The sequence below is a fragment of the Ursus americanus genome, chromosome X, assembly GCF_024610735.1.
Source record: "Ursus americanus isolate L20-20 chromosome X, mUrsAme1.1.p, whole genome shotgun sequence".
NCBI classification, from domain to species: Eukaryota; Metazoa; Chordata; class Mammalia; order Carnivora; family Ursidae; genus Ursus; species Ursus americanus.
Window position 1 is genome coordinate 77,546,852 of NC_142164.1, and position 18,784 is coordinate 77,565,635.

At 38.6% G+C, this 18,784-nt stretch overlaps 1 protein-coding gene across 1 annotated transcript in view; it reads left to right on the plus strand.

Annotated features, from left to right (window-relative positions):
• Window positions 1-18,784, plus strand: part of WNK3 (WNK lysine deficient protein kinase 3) — a 160,951-nt gene that overhangs the window by 51,320 nt on the left and 90,847 nt on the right. Inside the window, exons 7-10 of the mRNA XM_087860373.1 lie at window positions 7,924-8,143; window positions 12,352-12,649; window positions 14,924-15,117; window positions 15,214-15,363. Of these exons, the coding sequence (XP_087716499.1) occupies window positions 7,924-8,143; window positions 12,352-12,649; window positions 14,924-15,117; window positions 15,214-15,363 (862 nt within the window). The remainder of the gene's footprint in view (window positions 1-7,923; window positions 8,144-12,351; window positions 12,650-14,923; window positions 15,118-15,213; window positions 15,364-18,784) is intronic.

Genomic DNA, 18,784 nt, shown 5'->3' on the forward strand with positions numbered 1-18,784 from the left:
GTGTGAGATAATGGTCAAGTTTCATTCTTTTGCATGTAGCTGTCCAATTTTCCCAGCACCATTTATTGAAGAGACTGTCTTTTTTCCACCAGATGTTTTTTCCTGCTTTATCAAAGATTAGTTGCCCAAAGAGCCGAGGGTCCATTTCTGGGTTCTCTATTCTGTTCCATTGGTCTATGTGTCCGCTCTTGTGCCAGTACCATGCTGTCTTTGTGATCACAGCTTTGTAGTACAGCTTGAAATCCAGCATTGAGATGCCCCCAGCTTTGTTTTTCCTTTTCAACAATTCCTTGGCGATTCAGGGCCTTTTCTGGTTCCACACAAATTCAAGGACTATTTGTTCCAGTTCCTTGAAAAATGTCATTGGTATTTTGATCGGGATAGCATTGAAAGTGTAGATTGCTCTGGGTAGCATGGACATTTTAACTATGTTAATTCTTCCGATCCATGAGCATGGAATATTTTTCCATCTTTTTGTGTCTTCCTCAATGTCTTTCAAGAGCGATTTATAGTTTCTAGAATATAGATGCTTTATGTCTCTGGTTAAGTTAATTCCGAGATAACGTATGATTTTTGGTGCTATTGTAAATGGGATGGATTCCCTAATTTCTCTTTCTTGAGTCTCATTATTCGTGTATAGAAATGCAACTGATTTCTGAGCATTGATTTTGTATCCCGCCACATTACTGAATTGCTCTATAACTTCTAATAGTGGGAGTGGATTCTTTTGGGTTTTCCATATAGAGTATCATGTCATCTGCAAGGAGAGACAGTTTGACTTCTTCTTTGCCGATTTGGTTACCTTTTATCAACCTTTTTGTTGTCTGATTGCTGTTGCAAGGACTTCTAGTACTATGTTGAATAATAGTGGCAAGAGTGGGCATCCTTGTCGTGTTCCTGATCTTAAGGGAAAGGCTTCCAGCCTTTCCCTGTTGAGAATAATATTTGCTGTAGGCTTTTCATAGATGGCTTTTATGAGCTTGAGAAATGAGCCCTCTATTCCTACACTCTGAAGGGTTTTAATCAGAAAAGATGCTGTATTTTGTCAATTGCTTTTTCTGCATCTATTGAGAGAATCATATGATTTCTGAATTTTTGTTTCTGAATAAAATCTAAGACACTGATAGATTTGTGAATGTTATACCACCCCTGCATCTCAGGGATGAATCCCACTTGGTCATGATGGATAATCCTTTTAATGTACAGTTGGATTCTATTTGCCAGGATCTTGAGGGGATTTTGGCATCCATATTCATTAGGGAAATCGGTCTGTAATTCTCCTTTTTGTTGGGGTCTTTGCCTGTTTTGGGGATCAAGGTAATATTGGCCTCATAGAATGAGTTTGGTAGCTTTCCTTCTGTTTCTATTTTTTGAAATAGCTTTAGGAGAATAGGTATTATTTCTTCTTTGAATGTTTGGTATAATTCCCCAGGAAAACCATCCGGGCCTGGCGTTTTATTTTTTAGAAGGTTGTTTATCACTGACTCAATCTCTTCATAATTAATTGGCCGTTTAAAAAATCAATTTCTTCCTGTTTCAGTCTTGGTAGTTTATGGGTTTCCAGGAAGGATTCCATCTCTTCCAGATTGCTTAATTTATTGGCATAAAGCTGTTGATAAAAGTTTCTAATAATCCTTCCAATTTCATTGGTGTTGGATGTGACCTCTCCTTTTTCATTCATAATTTTATTAATTTGGGTCTTTTCTCTATTCTTATGATAAGTCTTGCCAGAGGTCTGTCAATGTTATTAATGCTCTCAAAGAACCAGCTTCTAGTTCTGTTGATTTGCTCTACTGTACTCCTGGTTTCTAATTCATTGATTTCTGCTCTAATTTTGGTCAGCTGCTTCCTCATGCGTGGATTAGGCTTGTCCCTCTGTTGCTGTTCCAGCTTCTTGAGGTGAGAATATAAAAACTGCATTTTAGATTTTTCTATTCTTTTGAGTGAGGCTTGGATGGCTATGTATTTCCCCCTAAGGACTGCCTTTGCAGTATCCCATAGGTTTTGGACCATTGTGTTTTCATTCTCGTTGGTCTCCATAAATGGTTTAAATTGATTTTTGATTTCCTGGTTTATCGAATCATTCCTGAGCTGGATGGTTCTTAGTCTCCAAGTGTTTGAGTTTCTTCCAAATTTTTCCTTGTGGTTGAGTTCCACTTTCAAAGCGTTGTGGTCTGAGAATATGCAGGGAATAATTTCAGTCTTTTGGTGTCGGTTGAGACCTGTTTTGTGTCCCAGAACATGGTCTATTCTTGAGAATGTTCCATGGGCATTAGAATAGAATGAGTATTCTTTGGTTCTGGGGTGTAGTGTTCTATATATATCTATGAGGTCTAACTCGTTGAGTATGGCATTCAAAGCCTTTGATTCTTTGCTTAGTTTTTGCCAGGGTGTTCTATTTCTGAGAGTGGAGTGTTGAGGTCCCCTACTATTAATGTATTTTTATCTATATGTCTCTTTATTCTGGTTAAGAGTTGGCTTGTGTATCTTGCTGCTCCCCTGTTGGGGGCATATATATTTATAACTTGGTCAGCTCATATATTTTGGTCATATCCACTTGTTGGATATCCACTGTTGGATACATCCTTTAAGAATAATATAGTGCCCTTCTGCATCTCTGACTATAGTCTTTAGTTTAAAATCCAATCTATCTGATATGAGAATTGCTGTCCCAGTTTTCTTTTGAGGTTCATTTGCGTGAAAGATGTTACTCCATCCCTTTACTTTCAGTCTGAATGTATCTTTGGGTTCAAAATGAGTCTCTTGTAGACAGCAAATGGATGGGTCATTTCTTTTTATCCAGTCTGCAACCCTGTGTCACTTTATGGGAGCATTTAAGCCATTCACATTGAGACCGAATACTGAGAGATATGATTTTAATGATGCCATGGTGCCAGTAAAGTCTTTGTTTGTATAGATTGTGACTTCCTGTTCTGTATCATTCTTTTACCTTTATAGAACCCCCCTTAATATCTCCTGTAGGGCTGGTTTCGTGGTTACGAAATTGGTTAATGACTGGCGATTCTGGAAGGTCTTTATTTCTCCATCAATTCTGAATGACAGCCTTGCTGGGTAAAGGATCCTTGGCTGCATGTTTTTCTCTGAAGGAACTTTAAAAATGCACCCCCCTAACCCTTTCTCTCATTCCAGTTCTGTGTAGACAGGTCTGACGTAATTCTGATGCCTTTGCCTTGGTACGTGAGAAATTTCTTTGCCCTGGCCACCTTCAGTACTGTATCCTTGGATCTAATACTTGCGAATTGAACTATGACGTGACGTGGCATAGGTTTGTCGTGGTTGAGCTTGGGAGGGGTCCTCTCTGCCTCTTGGACATGAATGTTTGTTTCCCTCGCTAGATCAGGGAAGTTTTCAGCTGTAATTTGTTCAAATATCTCTTCGAGACCTCTGTTTTTCTCCACCCCCTCGGGGATGCCAATGATTCTGACATTGGATCGTTTCATTGAGTCAGTAATCTCCCGTAACCTACATTCGTGGGCGTGGATTTTTTTAAGTCCAGCTTCTATTTTCATTTTTTCTTCTACTAACCCATCCTCCAATTCGCTAATACGTTCCTCTGCCACATTCACCCTGGTCGTCAGAGTCTCTAGTTTTGACTGCATTTGGCTCATTGAATTTTTAATTCCTTCCAGATTTGCTCTTATTTTCACCCTTAGAGATTCTACATTCTCATTAACATTTTCGTTAATACTTTTTTCAAGTCTACACATCATCTTGACCATCGTTACTCTGAATTCCAATTCTGATAATTTGGTTACATCCATATCCATTAGTTCTGTGGCAGAGGCCACAGACTCATTGTCTTTTCTTTGCTGGGGGGGACTTCTCCTTCTCATCATTCTGGTGAGGAAAGGTTTCGGGGTTGTTCATAGCCCAAATTATTGACCGGGACCCAGGCCGTGCACCCTTGTTTTATAGGGATCTTAGGGATGTGGGCTTCTTCTTTAAAGATTTTATTTATTTATGTGGCAGAGAGACAGCCAGTGAGAGAGGGAACAGAAGCAGGGGAGTGTGAGAGGAAGAAGCAGGCTCCTAGCGGAGGAGCCCTTTCCGGAACGCTGGGATCACGCCCTGAGCCGAAGACAGGCGTTTAATGACTGGGCCACCCAGGCGCCCTGGGATGTGGGCTTCTTGATTTTTCAGCCTGCCTTCTGGGGGAGGGGCCTGCTGCGCCGATACTCAGGCAACCCTGTTTGGGTAGAGTCTCCGTGTCCCCTGCGAGGGGGGATGGGGATGGGCACTCTCTGAGCTGGTATTTCCAGGCTTTTGTTCTCTGGTGGCTTTCCCTGGCAGTTTGCTGTGCCTCTTCTGAGAGTCAGAGCAGCAGCGGCGGAATCTCAGCCTCTGTCTCAGAACAGAGGTATTGCGGCCTATTCTCCACTGATGTTCTGGCCGCTTTAACTCTGTTACTGTTGGTGCTGCTCAACCCTGCAGCGTCCCGGGATGTGCGCCCCACACCCGGTGTCCCAGCCCTCACTTCCAGGGCCACGCGTCTCTGTCCTTTGTTTCTAACACCACCAGCCGCCAGCCGACCCCCGCGCGCTCCCGGAGCTCCCGGTCTCAATCTGTTTCCAGTGAGCACACCGGATTTCCGTGAGAAGTCTGGTGGCACGTGCTCCCGGCTCACGGTCTCAGTCTGCTGTCTCGCGGGTGCTGTCCGTGAGTCCGCCCGCTCCCCCATGCAGGTGGCTACCGCTTCCCGGCTCCCGAACGCGGCGGCTCCCTCCCCCTTCCGTTTATCTTCCGATATCTGGATATCTGTGCGCAGTTTCACGGCTCCCCGCTTCATAACTCAATACTCAGCACTGGAGATATTCATTTGTAGAGATCCAGATGTATCTTCCTGCGTCTCAGGCTGATTCCGTGGATTTTCAGGCTGGTCTGGTACCTATCCAACTCCACTCAGTGGACCGGCTGAAAAAGAGGTCCCCTACTCCTCCGCCATCTTAACCCCAACTCCCACATTCACATTGTTAAACAACCATCACCACTATCTATTTCCAGAACCCTTTTATCACCCCAACAGAAACTCTGTACCCACTTCCTCTCCATTCCCTCTTCCCCTCAGTCCCTGGTAACCTTTATTCTCCTTTCTGTCTCTATGAATTTGCTTCTTCTAAGTACCTCATGTAAGTGGAATCAATACAATATTTGTCCTTTTGTATCTGGTTTATTTCGTTTTAGCATAGCGTTTTCAAGGTTGATTTCCTTGTTGTAGCATGTTTCAGAATTTCCTTCCTTTTTAAGGAAGAAACACATATAGCACACTTTGTGTATCCATCCATTTGTCTCTTAATTGACACTTGGGTTATTTTTACCTTTTGGCTATATGGTGAATAATGTTGCATGAGCATTGGTGAATAAGTATTTGCTTGAATCCCTGCTTTCAGTTCTTTTCATTATATACGTAGGAATGGAATTACTGGATCATATGGTAATACTACATTTAATTCTTTGAAGAACTGCCAATTTTTTTCCACAGTGGCCGCACCATTTTGTATTCCTTCCAGCAACATATGAAGGTTCCAATTTGTCAACATCCTCACCAACACTTGTTATTTTCCATTTTTTATAGTAGCCATCTTGATGGGTATGAAGTGGTATCTCATTGTGGTTTTGATTTGCATTTCCCTAATGACTAATGATGTTAAGTACCTTTCCATGTGGTTATTGGCCATTTGTATATCTTCTTTGGAGAAATGCCTGTTCAAATCCTTTGCCCTTTTTAAAATTAGGTCATTTATTTTTTTTTGCTTTTGTGGCTGTTCTTGAGTTTTAAGAGTTTAGGCGTACTTTTTTTTTAAGTGAGTCTAAAAATGCAGTTGACCCTCAAATAACACATTGTACAATACTGTAAATGTATTTTCTCTTCTGTATGATTTTCTTAATATTTTCTTTACTCTAGCTTACTTGTAAAAATACAGTATATAATACATAATATAATACAGTATATAACACATACAAAATATATGTTAATCAACTGTTTATGTTATTGGTAAGGCTTCTGGTCAACAGTAAGCTATTAGTAGTTAAGTTTTTGGGGTGTTAAGAGGTAGACACAGATTTTCAACTGAGGTCAGCACCCCAATCCCCCCGCAACAGTGTTTGAGGGTCAGTTGTATTATGTGGAAGTAGCCATTTTAGTTTGGATTCTGATTATTGCTTTTGCAGCATTTTAATTGTGATCTATTACAAAAGAACATTGGAATATTCAGAAGGATTCATGGCATATTAGTGTATTAGAAAGAGCACAGACTTCTACATCAGGCTAAGATTCAAATGTGGACTCACACTTAGCCAGTGTGATCTTGAGCAAGTTACTTAGCTGTTCCTCAAAGTAGGTATTTATTTTGATGATTAAAAAGATAATGCACATAAAATAACTAACAGAGTAGAGAGTATTTAATGGTCTCTTTTGCTGTTACTTTAATTATTCCATAGTAAAAATACATAGGCAACATTTTCATTGAAAGGCAGAGGGCTTAACTTGGTTGTATCTTCTTTTTTTAAAGATTTTACCCATTTGGGGGGGGTAGAGAGAGAGGGAGAAGCAGATTCCTCGCTGAGCAGGGAGCCCAGCTCGGGGCTCGATTCCAGGACTCTGAGACCATGACCTGAGCCAAAGGCAGACACTTAACCGACTGAGCCACTCAGGCGCCCCTTGGATGTGTCTTCTTAAACACATCTCACCTTAGCCTTAAAACTAATTAGTCTGAGGAAGCTTACTCTTTTTATAACAGTCTCTTAATTAAGTATTTGTCCCTTGATCACTAAAAAAATGATCAGGAAGGTTGAAAATCATCAACTTCCAGGATACCATGCTATCAATATACTTTATCTGTTTTAAATAGTATAAGAGAGATTTTCTATGTAGACATTATGAAATGTATTAGTTTTAGCTCTCTCTGGCCTGTAATATAGATAGATTAGATATTATGTATCTGTTTTTAGAAATTGGTCCAAGCAAAGGAAATTAACTGCCCCCAGCTTGTAAAAGAATCTTTTGAACACCTGTCCTTTTTTTTTTCTTGTCAGAGATGGTTAATCTCTAATATTATGTAGAAGCGTATCCATTGCATGTATACTTTGGCCTAAAACACTAGACTTAGAAAGTTGAAGAAAACCATGGGACTTTGCCGAACTAAATTAGTTTCATTCATGGCATTCTCTAGAGAGTGAATGACTAGATTATTGTTAATGGAGTCAATGACTTCTATTATAATGTTTGTAAAAGAGTTTGAATTTCTGATTTCCTTTAGAGGTTATATATCCAGAAGAGTTTTTAGTTTCCTTTGCTGACAATCTGTTGTTTGAGTTTTAGTAACTTAAGCCAGTGTTTTAGGGAAACTAGTCACTCCACCTAACATATACTGCAGCACTTCTCCACTTCTCTAGGCATACTTATAGGTATGTTAAACTTCAGTATCTAGATATGCTGCTGGTAATAATCTTTATTTAAGGTGACTTTAAGTGCACGTTAGTTGGGATTTCTTTGCATTCTTGGTAGATAATAAGTTGGATGTAAGATTGGGTTTTTATTTTTATTTATTTATTTTTTAAGATTTTATTTATTTATTTGACAGAGATAGAGACAGCCAGCGAGAGAGGGAACACAAGCAGGGGGAGTGGGAGAGGAAGAAGCAGGCTCCCAGCGGAGGAGCCTGATGTGGGGCTTGATCCCATAACGCCGGGATCACGCCCTGAGCCGAAGGCAGATGCTTAACCGCTGTGCCACCCAGGCGCCCCAAGATTGGGTTTTTATAACAAGGCAGATTAATGGTCTAATTAATAGGAAATTTAAAATAAGATAAATTACTTTGATATAATTGATGTTTACTAATTAAGAGTTGTATATTTTGTTTATGATTGGAAAACTGATAATGAGTTATGTATTTTGTTTATTAGGTTGTCTATCAGGGACCTACTAAACCACGCATTTTTTGCTGAGGATACAGGACTGAGGGTGGAGTTAGCAGAGGAAGATGACTACTCAAATTCATCCCTGGCTTTAAGACTCTGGGTTGAAGACCCTAAAAAATTGAAAGGCAAGCACAAAGACAATGAAGCTATTGAATTCAGTTTCAATTTAGAAACAGATACATCTGAGGAAGTAGCATATGAAATGGTAAGTGAATCCTACTGCTATTCTCCACCCCCACCACTGCTGCCCTTTTAATAATATCAGGGTTGATTGATTTCCTTTCTCCTTATTGCTTTCTTTCCTCTCATTTTCTCCTTTTCTTTATTTAAATTCTTTTACTGTGAAATGCATCTCTACAGCAGAGTATATTAAATTTGTACATACAGTATAAAGAATAATAAAACACTACTTTAGTTAAGAAAAAGAACACAGACAGTACCTTAGAAGCCACCTGTATGTCCCTCCCAGCTGTATTCCCTTCCCTAATCACCACAGGTAATATCTATCCTGACTTTTGTGTTACTCATTTCTTTGCTTTTTGTTATAGTTTATATAAGTAATGTTTTGTTTTAAAAACCTGAGCAGCAAGCACACATCTAGTTGGTTACTGAAATTATTATTAGGTAAAGATGCTCAGGAGCGCATAAACTGAACAGAGTCTCTCAGTCATAGTCTGGCTTCAGCTTCTGTAAGCTGAAGAGCTTACAAGAGCTGCTTCTGGGGAAGTCAGCCAGTGATGTCATGAGTGAGTTCAGGGAAGTACACACGTGGCTCACCAGTCAGGTCACCGGCGGACCATTGTGTGAACTAGAAATTAGTTGTCTGGTAACAATATGGTTTCATGGGGAGTAGGCCCCTCTGACTTTTCTACTTCTAATCACCCCATGATCCCCCTCCTTATAGAGCAGATGACAGCAGATAACTTCTGTGGGGTTGAATGTGTGTCCTCACCTGATCCAGTGCTTGGAGGGAAGGTGTGTAGGAGCTTTGGCAGCACATGGTCAAATTAGTCAAGTACAGAGACTCTGAGCCCAGGCTAGCCTGGGCATTCTGTCCTCAGGTTAAAAAGAAGGATGGGACATTGACATTGGGGATCTTGGAGATGATAGCCTTTAACATACCTATTTTTATAGTCATACTGTTCTAACCTGGAATGATTGCCTTGGACATCTGGTGCACAACTGTTATCCTGATATTTCTCTTTACTATCTTTCTAGACTTCTCTTCCTTTCTTCTGTTGGGTTTCATGTGTCCTAAATCCCATGTCTTTCTCTTCCTTGGCTTTCCCTCTTGTTTTAGTGACATACTTCCCCTGCCTGCTTCTTAAAGAAAGGGTATGAGAGGTAAATTCTTTGAGATTCACATGTATGAAAATATTTTTATTCTATATTTGTATTTAATTGATTGCTTGGCTGGCTAAGGCATTTTAGGTTGCAGTTTAAAAAAGATTTGACTCATTATTCCATGCTTTTCTAGCTTTCAGTATTGATATTGAGAAGTACAAAATTTTCTGGATATTTTGCATGTTATCCATTTTTTGCTCTCTGGAAGCTTGTAGTAGTTTCTATTTGTTCTTTAGTATTCTAAAATTTCACAGTGATGTGTCTTGATTTGGATCTATTTTTGTCCACTGTATTGGATTCTCCGTGGACCCTTCCAATCTGTCAGCTCATATCCTTTAGTTTCTGGGAAATGTCTTAAAGTATTTTATTGATGATTTCTTCCCCATTGTTTTCTTTCTGGAACTGTTATCATTTGGATGTCGGACCTCTTGGACTAATTCTCCAATGTTCTTAACTTTTCTATTTTCCATCTTTTTTTCTTTTTACTCTCCTTTCTGGCAGATATTATCAACTTTACCTACTAGCCCTTCCACTGAATTTTTCATTTCAGCTATCATGTTTTTAATTTTAAGAATTCCTTTTTATTTTTTGGTCTGTTCCTTCCTTAGAGTAAACATCTTGTTCTTTGTTTTGTGGAGGCAATATTATCGTACCTCTCCATAACATAAGTAAAGAGAGTGTTTTTGACATTTTTTTTCTCCCTGTGTAGTCTCTTTTCTCCAGATTGCTGTTTTACTTTTGTTTGCTTTGTGCTCTGTCTTCTTGTTAGAGGCTTTTCTGATATTTCTGATAATTCTTGGCTAGTTGTTCATTATTAATAGATTATAGGAGACTATATTTGTTTTCTGTTGCTGTGTAATAAATTACCACAAATTTAGTGGCTTAAAGCAACACCCATTTATTATCTCAGTTCTGGAGGTCAAAAGTCCTAGAGGGCTTCACTGGATTCTCTGCTTAGGATCTCACAAGCTAAAATCAAGGTGTCCGTGGCCTGGGCTCTTATCTAGAGGCTCTTGGCAGGGAGGGTGGAGAGAGTGGAGGGGTGGGGACTGCTTTCGAGTTGTTGGCAGAATTCAATTCCTTATGGTTGTAAGACTGAGGCCCCTGTTTCCTTGGTGGCTATTAGCTGGTGGTCATTTTCTACTCCTAGTGGCTGCTTTTCAGTCCTTTCATGTACCCCCACTCCATCTTCACAGTCAGCAATGTCATGTTGAATCCTTCTAGAGTTACCAGGTGGTAAAAGGCTCACCCAGATAATCTCCCTATTTTAAGGTCAACTGTTAATAGCAAAATAATGGGAGTGATATCTCATTATATTCACAAGTTTGAGGATTAGAATGGGACATCTTTGAGGGGCCATAATTTTGCCGACCAAAGGGACTCACCACCTATTGGATGATGTGATTGGTTGTGTCAGACTTGTCAACCGTAGGGTATATAGATGGGCCTTTAGGTAGGGAATCTCTGACATCATTATTTGTAGGTCTGTCTTTGTGGATTGGTCAGATTCCCCAGAGAATCATCTTTCAATGTCCTTCCTGAAGAGTTAGGGTCTGGTTACTGGTATTTTGGTAGCCAAGTGGGGAAAAGGGCTAAGGGTTTCTGCATATGGCATTCAGCATGCATATGGTCATTTAATCTTGTTTTCCACATGGTAGACTTACCGTCAACTGTGCCTGGTGTTCCATAGTCCAGAGATCCTCTCTTTTACCCTCTCCAGAGAACAGAACTTCAGGCTTCTTGGGTAGGGGAGAAGCAATCACCCAAAGGTGTGGAATGGAGGGTGGGGCACAGAGATCTAAATATTTAACTGCTTCTCACAACCCTTCCACTTAGTCTTCCTTATTTTACTCATCTCTTTTGACTTTACCCAGTTCTGGAAGTAACTGGTATTGCCAGTTCCTATGCCTTATGAGTATTTTTCAGTATAAATGATAGTGATTCTCAGCTTTCCCTAGTTCACCTTTTTCAGGACTGCTAGGTCACTTACTACTTAAATCTGTTTTCCACATTGCAGAGTGTCCAAAATGTTGTTGCTGTTGTCTTTCTCTTATTCTCCCTATTCTTGTGGGTTTACAACTTTAAAGTCCATTTAGTATGGGTTTTTTTTGGAGCTTCGGGAGGGAGTGAAATTAAATATATGGATTCCATCTAACATTTTAATCATCTTTCAACTACCATGAAATTTCCCTGAGTCTGCAGACCCCCAAGACATGCTTTAAAAAACAGATTGTAGGACTGAGAATGATATGCCATGACACCTCCTCAAGTCATCTTCTCTGCTACTCAGCCCTGCTCTTCTCAGACAACAAGCCCTTAACTTCTCTTCTCTCACTCTTCTAACGCCTGGTAAGATGTAGTACTTTGCTGTGAGCATATTTCCCTTTGCCTAGAGTGTGGATCGCTAAACTTCGTCCACACCTCCCTTAATAGCCAGCAAGTTCCTTTTTTTTTGTTTTAATTCAAGTCAGAGTTTACTCTTTCTCTGTGACACTTTCTGTACTTTTTCCTTTAGGGCTCTGTAGCAGCTCATTTCTACCTTATTTTAAGTTAAATTTGTACCATCTTACCACCAGATTGTGTGCTCATACAGGACAAAGGACTGGCGTAGTAACTTTTATGTCTCTGGAGTCCAGTACTGGCACATTGTAGGCACTTAATATTGTTGAATAAGAAAACCTTTTTAATCTTTCACAAACCTTAATGACAGTCACAAATTGTCTGTAATAAGACTGCATGTACTGAAACATCAAGTTATTTGTTTTTGTTTAAAGCCAGAATTACTTTAATAATGCTTGGTAATGGTATTGTTTTTTTATGCTGATTAAAGGCTCTGAACTTACGTATGTCTGATTAAGAAAGAACATAGATGTACATCCATAATATTGAATCACTATGATGTACACCTGAAACTGTCAATTATATTGAATTGGAAAAAAAAGAACATGTAAACAAATTAATGGTTATTTAATAGCATTTGGAATTTGGGGGCACAAAATAACTCTGCTAGTAAAAAGTTAAAATCTTAACGCTTAAAGATGTAGTTTGTTTATTATGTTTTGTTTGTAGGTCAAGTCAGGATTCTTCCATGAAAGTGATTCCAAAGCTGTTGCTAAGTCCATTAGAGACCGGGTCACCCTGATAAAGAAGACAAGGGAGAAGAAGCCAGCTTCTTCTTGTTTGGAAGAACGCAGGGATTCCCAGTGCAAGTCTGCAGGGAATGTACTCCCTCAGCCCCAGAATACAGCTTTGCCTCCTGCTCCTGCTCAGCACACTGGGGCTGAATGTGAAGAAACTGAGGTTGATCAACATGTTCGACAACAGCTTCTACAAAGAAAACCACAGCAGCATTGCTCCTCTGTTACAGGTAACAGTCACAATTTATAAAAGCAAACAAATGTGTAATTGTATCCCCTTATCTCAAAATAGTGCTTTTGTGTTTTTCAAAGCATTCTGTTATCTATCATTTCATCAGTCCTTTTACAAAATCCCTGAAATTGACAAGCCAGCTCTTTTCCTTATTTTAAAATTAAGAAACTGTTTTGTTGTGTGACCTGTCCAAGGTGCTAATTGAATAAGGATTATAATCTTTTTACTATTTTTAAAGGTCTAATATGAATCCTTTAATAAAGAAAAGTTGGAACTAAAGGGAAAATGTATTCTTCAAGAAGGAATTTTCTAGACATTAAGATCCTTTGTATTTTAGACTCAAGTATAAAATTATCATAGTTCTTTTTTTAATGTTTTTTTTATTATGTTAGTCACCATACAGTACATCCCTGGTTTTTGATGTAAAGTTCCATGATTCATTACTTGCATATAACACCCAGTGCACCATGCAATACGTGCCCTCCTTAATACCCATCACCGGCCTATCCCATTCCCCCACCCCCTCACCTCTGAAGCCCTCAGTTTGTTTCTCAGAGTGCTTAGTCTCTCATGCTTCATTCCCCCTTTTGATTACCCCCCTTTCTTTATCCCTTTCTTCCCCTACCGATCTTCCTAGTTCTTATGTTCCATAGATGAGAGAAACCATATGATAATTGTCTTTCTCTGCTTGACTTATTTCACTTAGCATTATCTCCTCCAGTGCCATCCATGTTGCAGCAAATGTTGAGAAATCGTTCTTTTTGATAGCTGAGTAATATTCCATTGTATATATGGACCACAACTTCTTCTTTTTTTTTTTTTTAATAATGATTTTTTATTATATTATGTTAGTCACCATACAGTACATCCCCGGTTTTCGATGTAAGGCTCGATGATTCATTAGTTGTGTATAACACCCAGTGCACCATGCAATATGTGCCCTCCTTACTACCCATCACCGGTCTATCCCATTCCCCCACCCCCCTCCCCTCTGTAGCCCTCAGTTTGTTTCTCATAGTCCATAGTCTCTCATGTTTCATTCCCCCTTCTGATTACCCCCCCTTTCTTTATCCCTTTCTTCCACTACCGATCATTCTAGTTCTTATGTTCCATAGATGAGAGAAATCATATGATAGTTGTCTTTCTCTGCTTGACTTATTTCACTAAGCATTATCTCCTCCAGTGCCGTCCATGTTGTAGCAAATGTTGAGAACTCATTCTTTCTGATTGCTGAGTAATATTCCATTGTATATATGGACCACAACTTCTTAATCCAGTCATCTGTTGCAGGGCATCTCGGCTCCTTCCACGATTTAGCTATTGTGGACATTGCTGCTATGAACATTGGGGTGCATATGGCCCTTCTCTTCACTACGTCTGTATCTTTGGGGTAAACACCCAGTAGTGCAATGGCTGGATCATAGGGTAGCTCAATTTTTAACTTTTTAAGGGACCTCCACACGGTTTTCCAGAGTGGCTGTATCAACTTGCATTCCCACCAACAATGTAGGAGGGATCTCCTTTCTCCACATCCTCTCCAACAATTGTTGTTTCTTGCCTTGTCTATTTTTGCCATTCTAACTGGCGTAAGTGGACCACAACTTCTTAATCCAGTCATCTGTTGAAGGGCATCTCGGAATTATCATAGTTCTTATTTTTCTGCTATGGTGCATTCTCTTCTCTAGAAGGACACAGCATTTTCATAGTAATAACTAATTGTTCTATAAAGATAGTATTATTTTCTAGCCAGGTTCTAGGAGAATGAGAATATGACACTTAGATTTTACTGAAATCCTAATGGCAAGTATAGATTAGTTGGGTAGGGGAGAAGCAATCACCCAAAGGTGTGGAATGGAGGGTGGGACACAGGGCTCTAAATATTGTGCTTCTCACAACCCTTTCACTTAGATTTCCTTATTTTAGTCATCTCTCTTGACTTTAACCAGTTCTGGAAGTAACTGGTATTGCCAGTTCCTTTGCCTTATGAGTATTTTTCAGTATAAATGATAATGGCCAGCAAAAAGAGTTGATTTTTATGTGATTCTTTGTTTTTAGATTTGCTTTATTAAGAAAATTTTAGTTATACCACAGTGTCAGCATGGAGAGTTTACATAATGGTTTTTGGTTAACTCTGTAATGTACATGTTTTATTTCAAGTTGTCTCAGGTTGTCAGAGTAAAAAAAAAAAAAAGAAAACACTTACTTTCTATGCCATTTGGACCTTATGTTTCAAGTTTTTCCTTCTACCTGTTGCTTATTTTCTTTGTCATAGGTGACAATTTGTCTGAGGCAGGAGTTGGATCTGCTATACACTCAGATACTTCAAGTCAGCCCAGTATAGCCTATTCCTCAGACCAGATGATGGGCTCTCAAGTGGTTTCCAACATTCCACAGGCTGAAATAAATGTTCCAGGGATGATTTATCCATCCCAGCAGCTAGTAGGACATTACCAGCAGATTTCAGGGGTGAGGTGAACTGTTATATTTTTAAATATATAATCCATATATTTACTGTAAATGGGAGAGATTATCTTTAATATATTTTTTTCTTATTTTTAACAGTTGCAACAGCAGCCAAAGCTGACTCAGCCCCACGTTTTGCCTTTGGTTCAAGGTCAGTCCACTGTTTTGCCTGTACATGTCCTTGGACCTCCGGTTGTCTCACAACCCCAGGTTTCCCCATTAACTGTCCAGAAAGTCTCACAGATAAAGGTAAGATATATTTTAGAGGCTCTGTATTCAGTTAAACATATTGAACATTGCCTACATTTTCTGAACAGGCAAAGGCTGTCTCTCATAAATTCATTATAGTTTATATAAAACTCACTGAAAGCCGAAAGTTGTTTATGCTTTCCTTCACCTAAGATGTTCTTGACGATGTGCCTAACGTTGTGAAACTAGAATCTTGAGACACTGCCTGTATAAATGGAAAAGAAAGTGAGAAGTCCATATATGGATAAACAAATTTATTTAGCACTCAGATCTCTTGTTCTTGGTGTGATGATGGTTTGTTCTTTGTATTAAACTTTTCTAGCCTCGTGTGAATGTGGAGGGATTTCTTTCTTTTTTCCCAGATTTTATTTATTTATTTGAGAGAGAGAGAGCATACAAGCAGGGGGTGGGGGGGGTGGGGGCGGGGTAGAGGGATAGAGAGAAGCAGACTTCCTGATGAGCACGGAGCCTGACATGGGGCTCAATCCCAGGACCCGGAGATCATGACCTGAGCTGAAGGCAGATGCTTAACTGACTGAGCCACCCAGGCACCCCTGGAGGGATTTCTTTTGTAGTTAATTAGAAATAATATATTATAAACTTATAATTTTTAGCACTTTCATCTAAATTTATGGAGGTTCCTCAAGATGTTAAAAATAAAGCTACCCTACGACCCAGCAGTTGCACTACTAGGTATTTACCCCAAAGATACAGATGTATTGAAAAGAAGGGGCACATGCACCCCAATGTTCATAGCAGCAATGTCCACAATAGCCAAACTGTGGAAGGAGCTGAGATGCCCTTCAACAGATGAATGGATAAAGAAGATGTGGTCCATATATACAATGGAATATTACTCAGCCATCAGAAAGGATGATACCCACTATTTGTACTGACATGGATGGAACTGGAGGGGATTATGCTAAGTGAAATAAGTCAAGCAGAGAAAGACAATTATAGGGTTTCACTCATATGTGGAACATAAGGAATAGCATGGAGGACCATAGGGGAAGGGAGGGAAAACTGAAGGGGGAGAAATCAGAGGGAGAAATCAGAGGGGGAGATGAACCATGAGAAACTCTGGACTCCGGGAAATAAACTGAGGGTTTCAGAGGGGAGGGGGGTGGGGAGATGGGGTAGCCAGGTGATGGGTGTTGAGGAAGGCACGTGTTGTGATGAGCACTGGGTGTTATATGCAACTAATGAATCATTGAACACTATATCAAAAACTGATGATATACTATATGTTGGCTAACTGAACATAATAATAAAAAATATTAATGAAAATTTCTTTTGGCTTTTTAAAAACATTCTTGCATTTTTGAAAAATTTAAATTCTAGTTTAGTTAACATACAGCATTCTATTAGTTTCAAGTGTAGTGAAGGTGTAGTGATTCAACAATTCTATACATTACTCAGTGTTCATCATAAGTGCACTCTTAATCCCAATCAACTGTTTCACCCATCCCCCCCACCTCCCTTCTGGTAACCATTGGTTTGTTCTCTATAGTTAAGAGTCTGTTTTTTGGCTTGTCTCTTTTGTTTGTTTGTTTTTGTTTCTTAAATTCCACATATGAGTGAAGTCATGGTATTTGTCTTCCTCTGACTGACTTATTTCACCTAGTATTATACCCTCTAGATCCCTCTATGTTGTTGCAAATGGCAAGATTTCATTCTTTTTTTATGGCCAAATAATATTCCATTATATGTATACTACATATATATATATATATGTATGTATGTATATATATATGTATATTATATATATATATAATTTTCCATTATATATATACTACATATATATGTATATATATATATATTATATATTCCATTATATATATATATTCCATTATTCCAATAATATTCTATTATATATATACTACATATATATATGTATGTATATATATATATTATATATATATTATATATATAATATTCCATTATATATATACTACATATATATATATATGCACTATATATATATATACCACACACACACACATACACACATATATATACACACACACACCACATATACACCAAATACACTATATGTATACCACATATATTATATATATTATATATTATATACATATATTTTATATATAAATATACATATATATATATACACACACTGTATATATACACACACACACACCACATCTTTATCCATTCATCTATCAGTGGACACTTGGGTTACTTCCATAATTTGGCTATTGTAATTAGTGCTGCTATAAACATCAGGGTGCATATATCTTTTTGAATTAGTGGTTTTGTGTTCTTTGGGGCAAGCACCCAGTAATGGAAGTGGATGTACCAGTTTGCATCCCCACTAGGGGATTCCCAAGATGGTTCCTCTTTTTCCATGTCCTTGCCAATACCTGTTTCTTGTGTTTTTGGTTTTAGCCATTCTGACTGGTGTGAGGTGATACTTCATTGTGGTTTTGATTTGCATTTCCCTAATGATGAGTGATGTTGAGCATCTTTTCATGTGTCTGTTGGCTATCTGGATGTCTTCTTTAGAGAAATGTCAGTTCATGTCTTCTGCCCATTTTTAATAGGATTATTTGTGTGTTTTGGTGTTGAATTATATAACTTATTTATATATTTTGGATACTGACTCTTTATTGGATCTTGGTTTTTTTTGATTCATGTTTATTTCTATAGGAGAAATAAATGTTTTCGTCTTCTTGACTCTCAAAGTCAGCATTATTCATTTCCGACAAGGAATAAACAGGCTTTATGAGAGTTCGTATATTAAGACTACATTCTGGTTCTCAGGGTTATGAGGTCTGGACACAGGCTTCACCTTTTCTTTGCCATCACTGCATTTTCTTTTCTCAACCTCACCCTCCCCTGTGTGTGCCTTATTTCTTTGGGAATGAGATGGTCTGAACATTCTCTGTATATGATTCAGTTAGCAGCTGGCACATCTGTTTCTTTTATATAGTAAGTCACGGCTCATCAACAATTTTTAATGACTGCCATTTCTGTGGATTTAGGATAAAATAAAATATGGTTCTTATCTTTAAGGGGTTCACAGTCTTCTAGGGGAGGGGCATACACATAACTTGACAAATGTCAGATACATTTAAAATCAGCTGGGGTAAATTTAATCCTATGAAGTTGACAGTAGCCTGATATTTGGCTATTTTTTGTAGGTAACATGGTACATATTCATAATTGAGCTCTTGTTGTGGTTTGATTTGTCGTTTTCTAAGATTTTAATGCAAAGTGTATTGAATGGACGCTTAAATTAACTTAGGTTCAACCATGTAAGTATGCAGATATGTGTATTTTAAAATGTGTTTCTAAAATTTTTTAAAGTTTTAAAAATTATGAGCGTTATTTACCTATTTAAAAATAAAGCCTGTGAAGATATAAGACAGTGAAAATCACCTGTTATTCCTCCAGCTAGAGA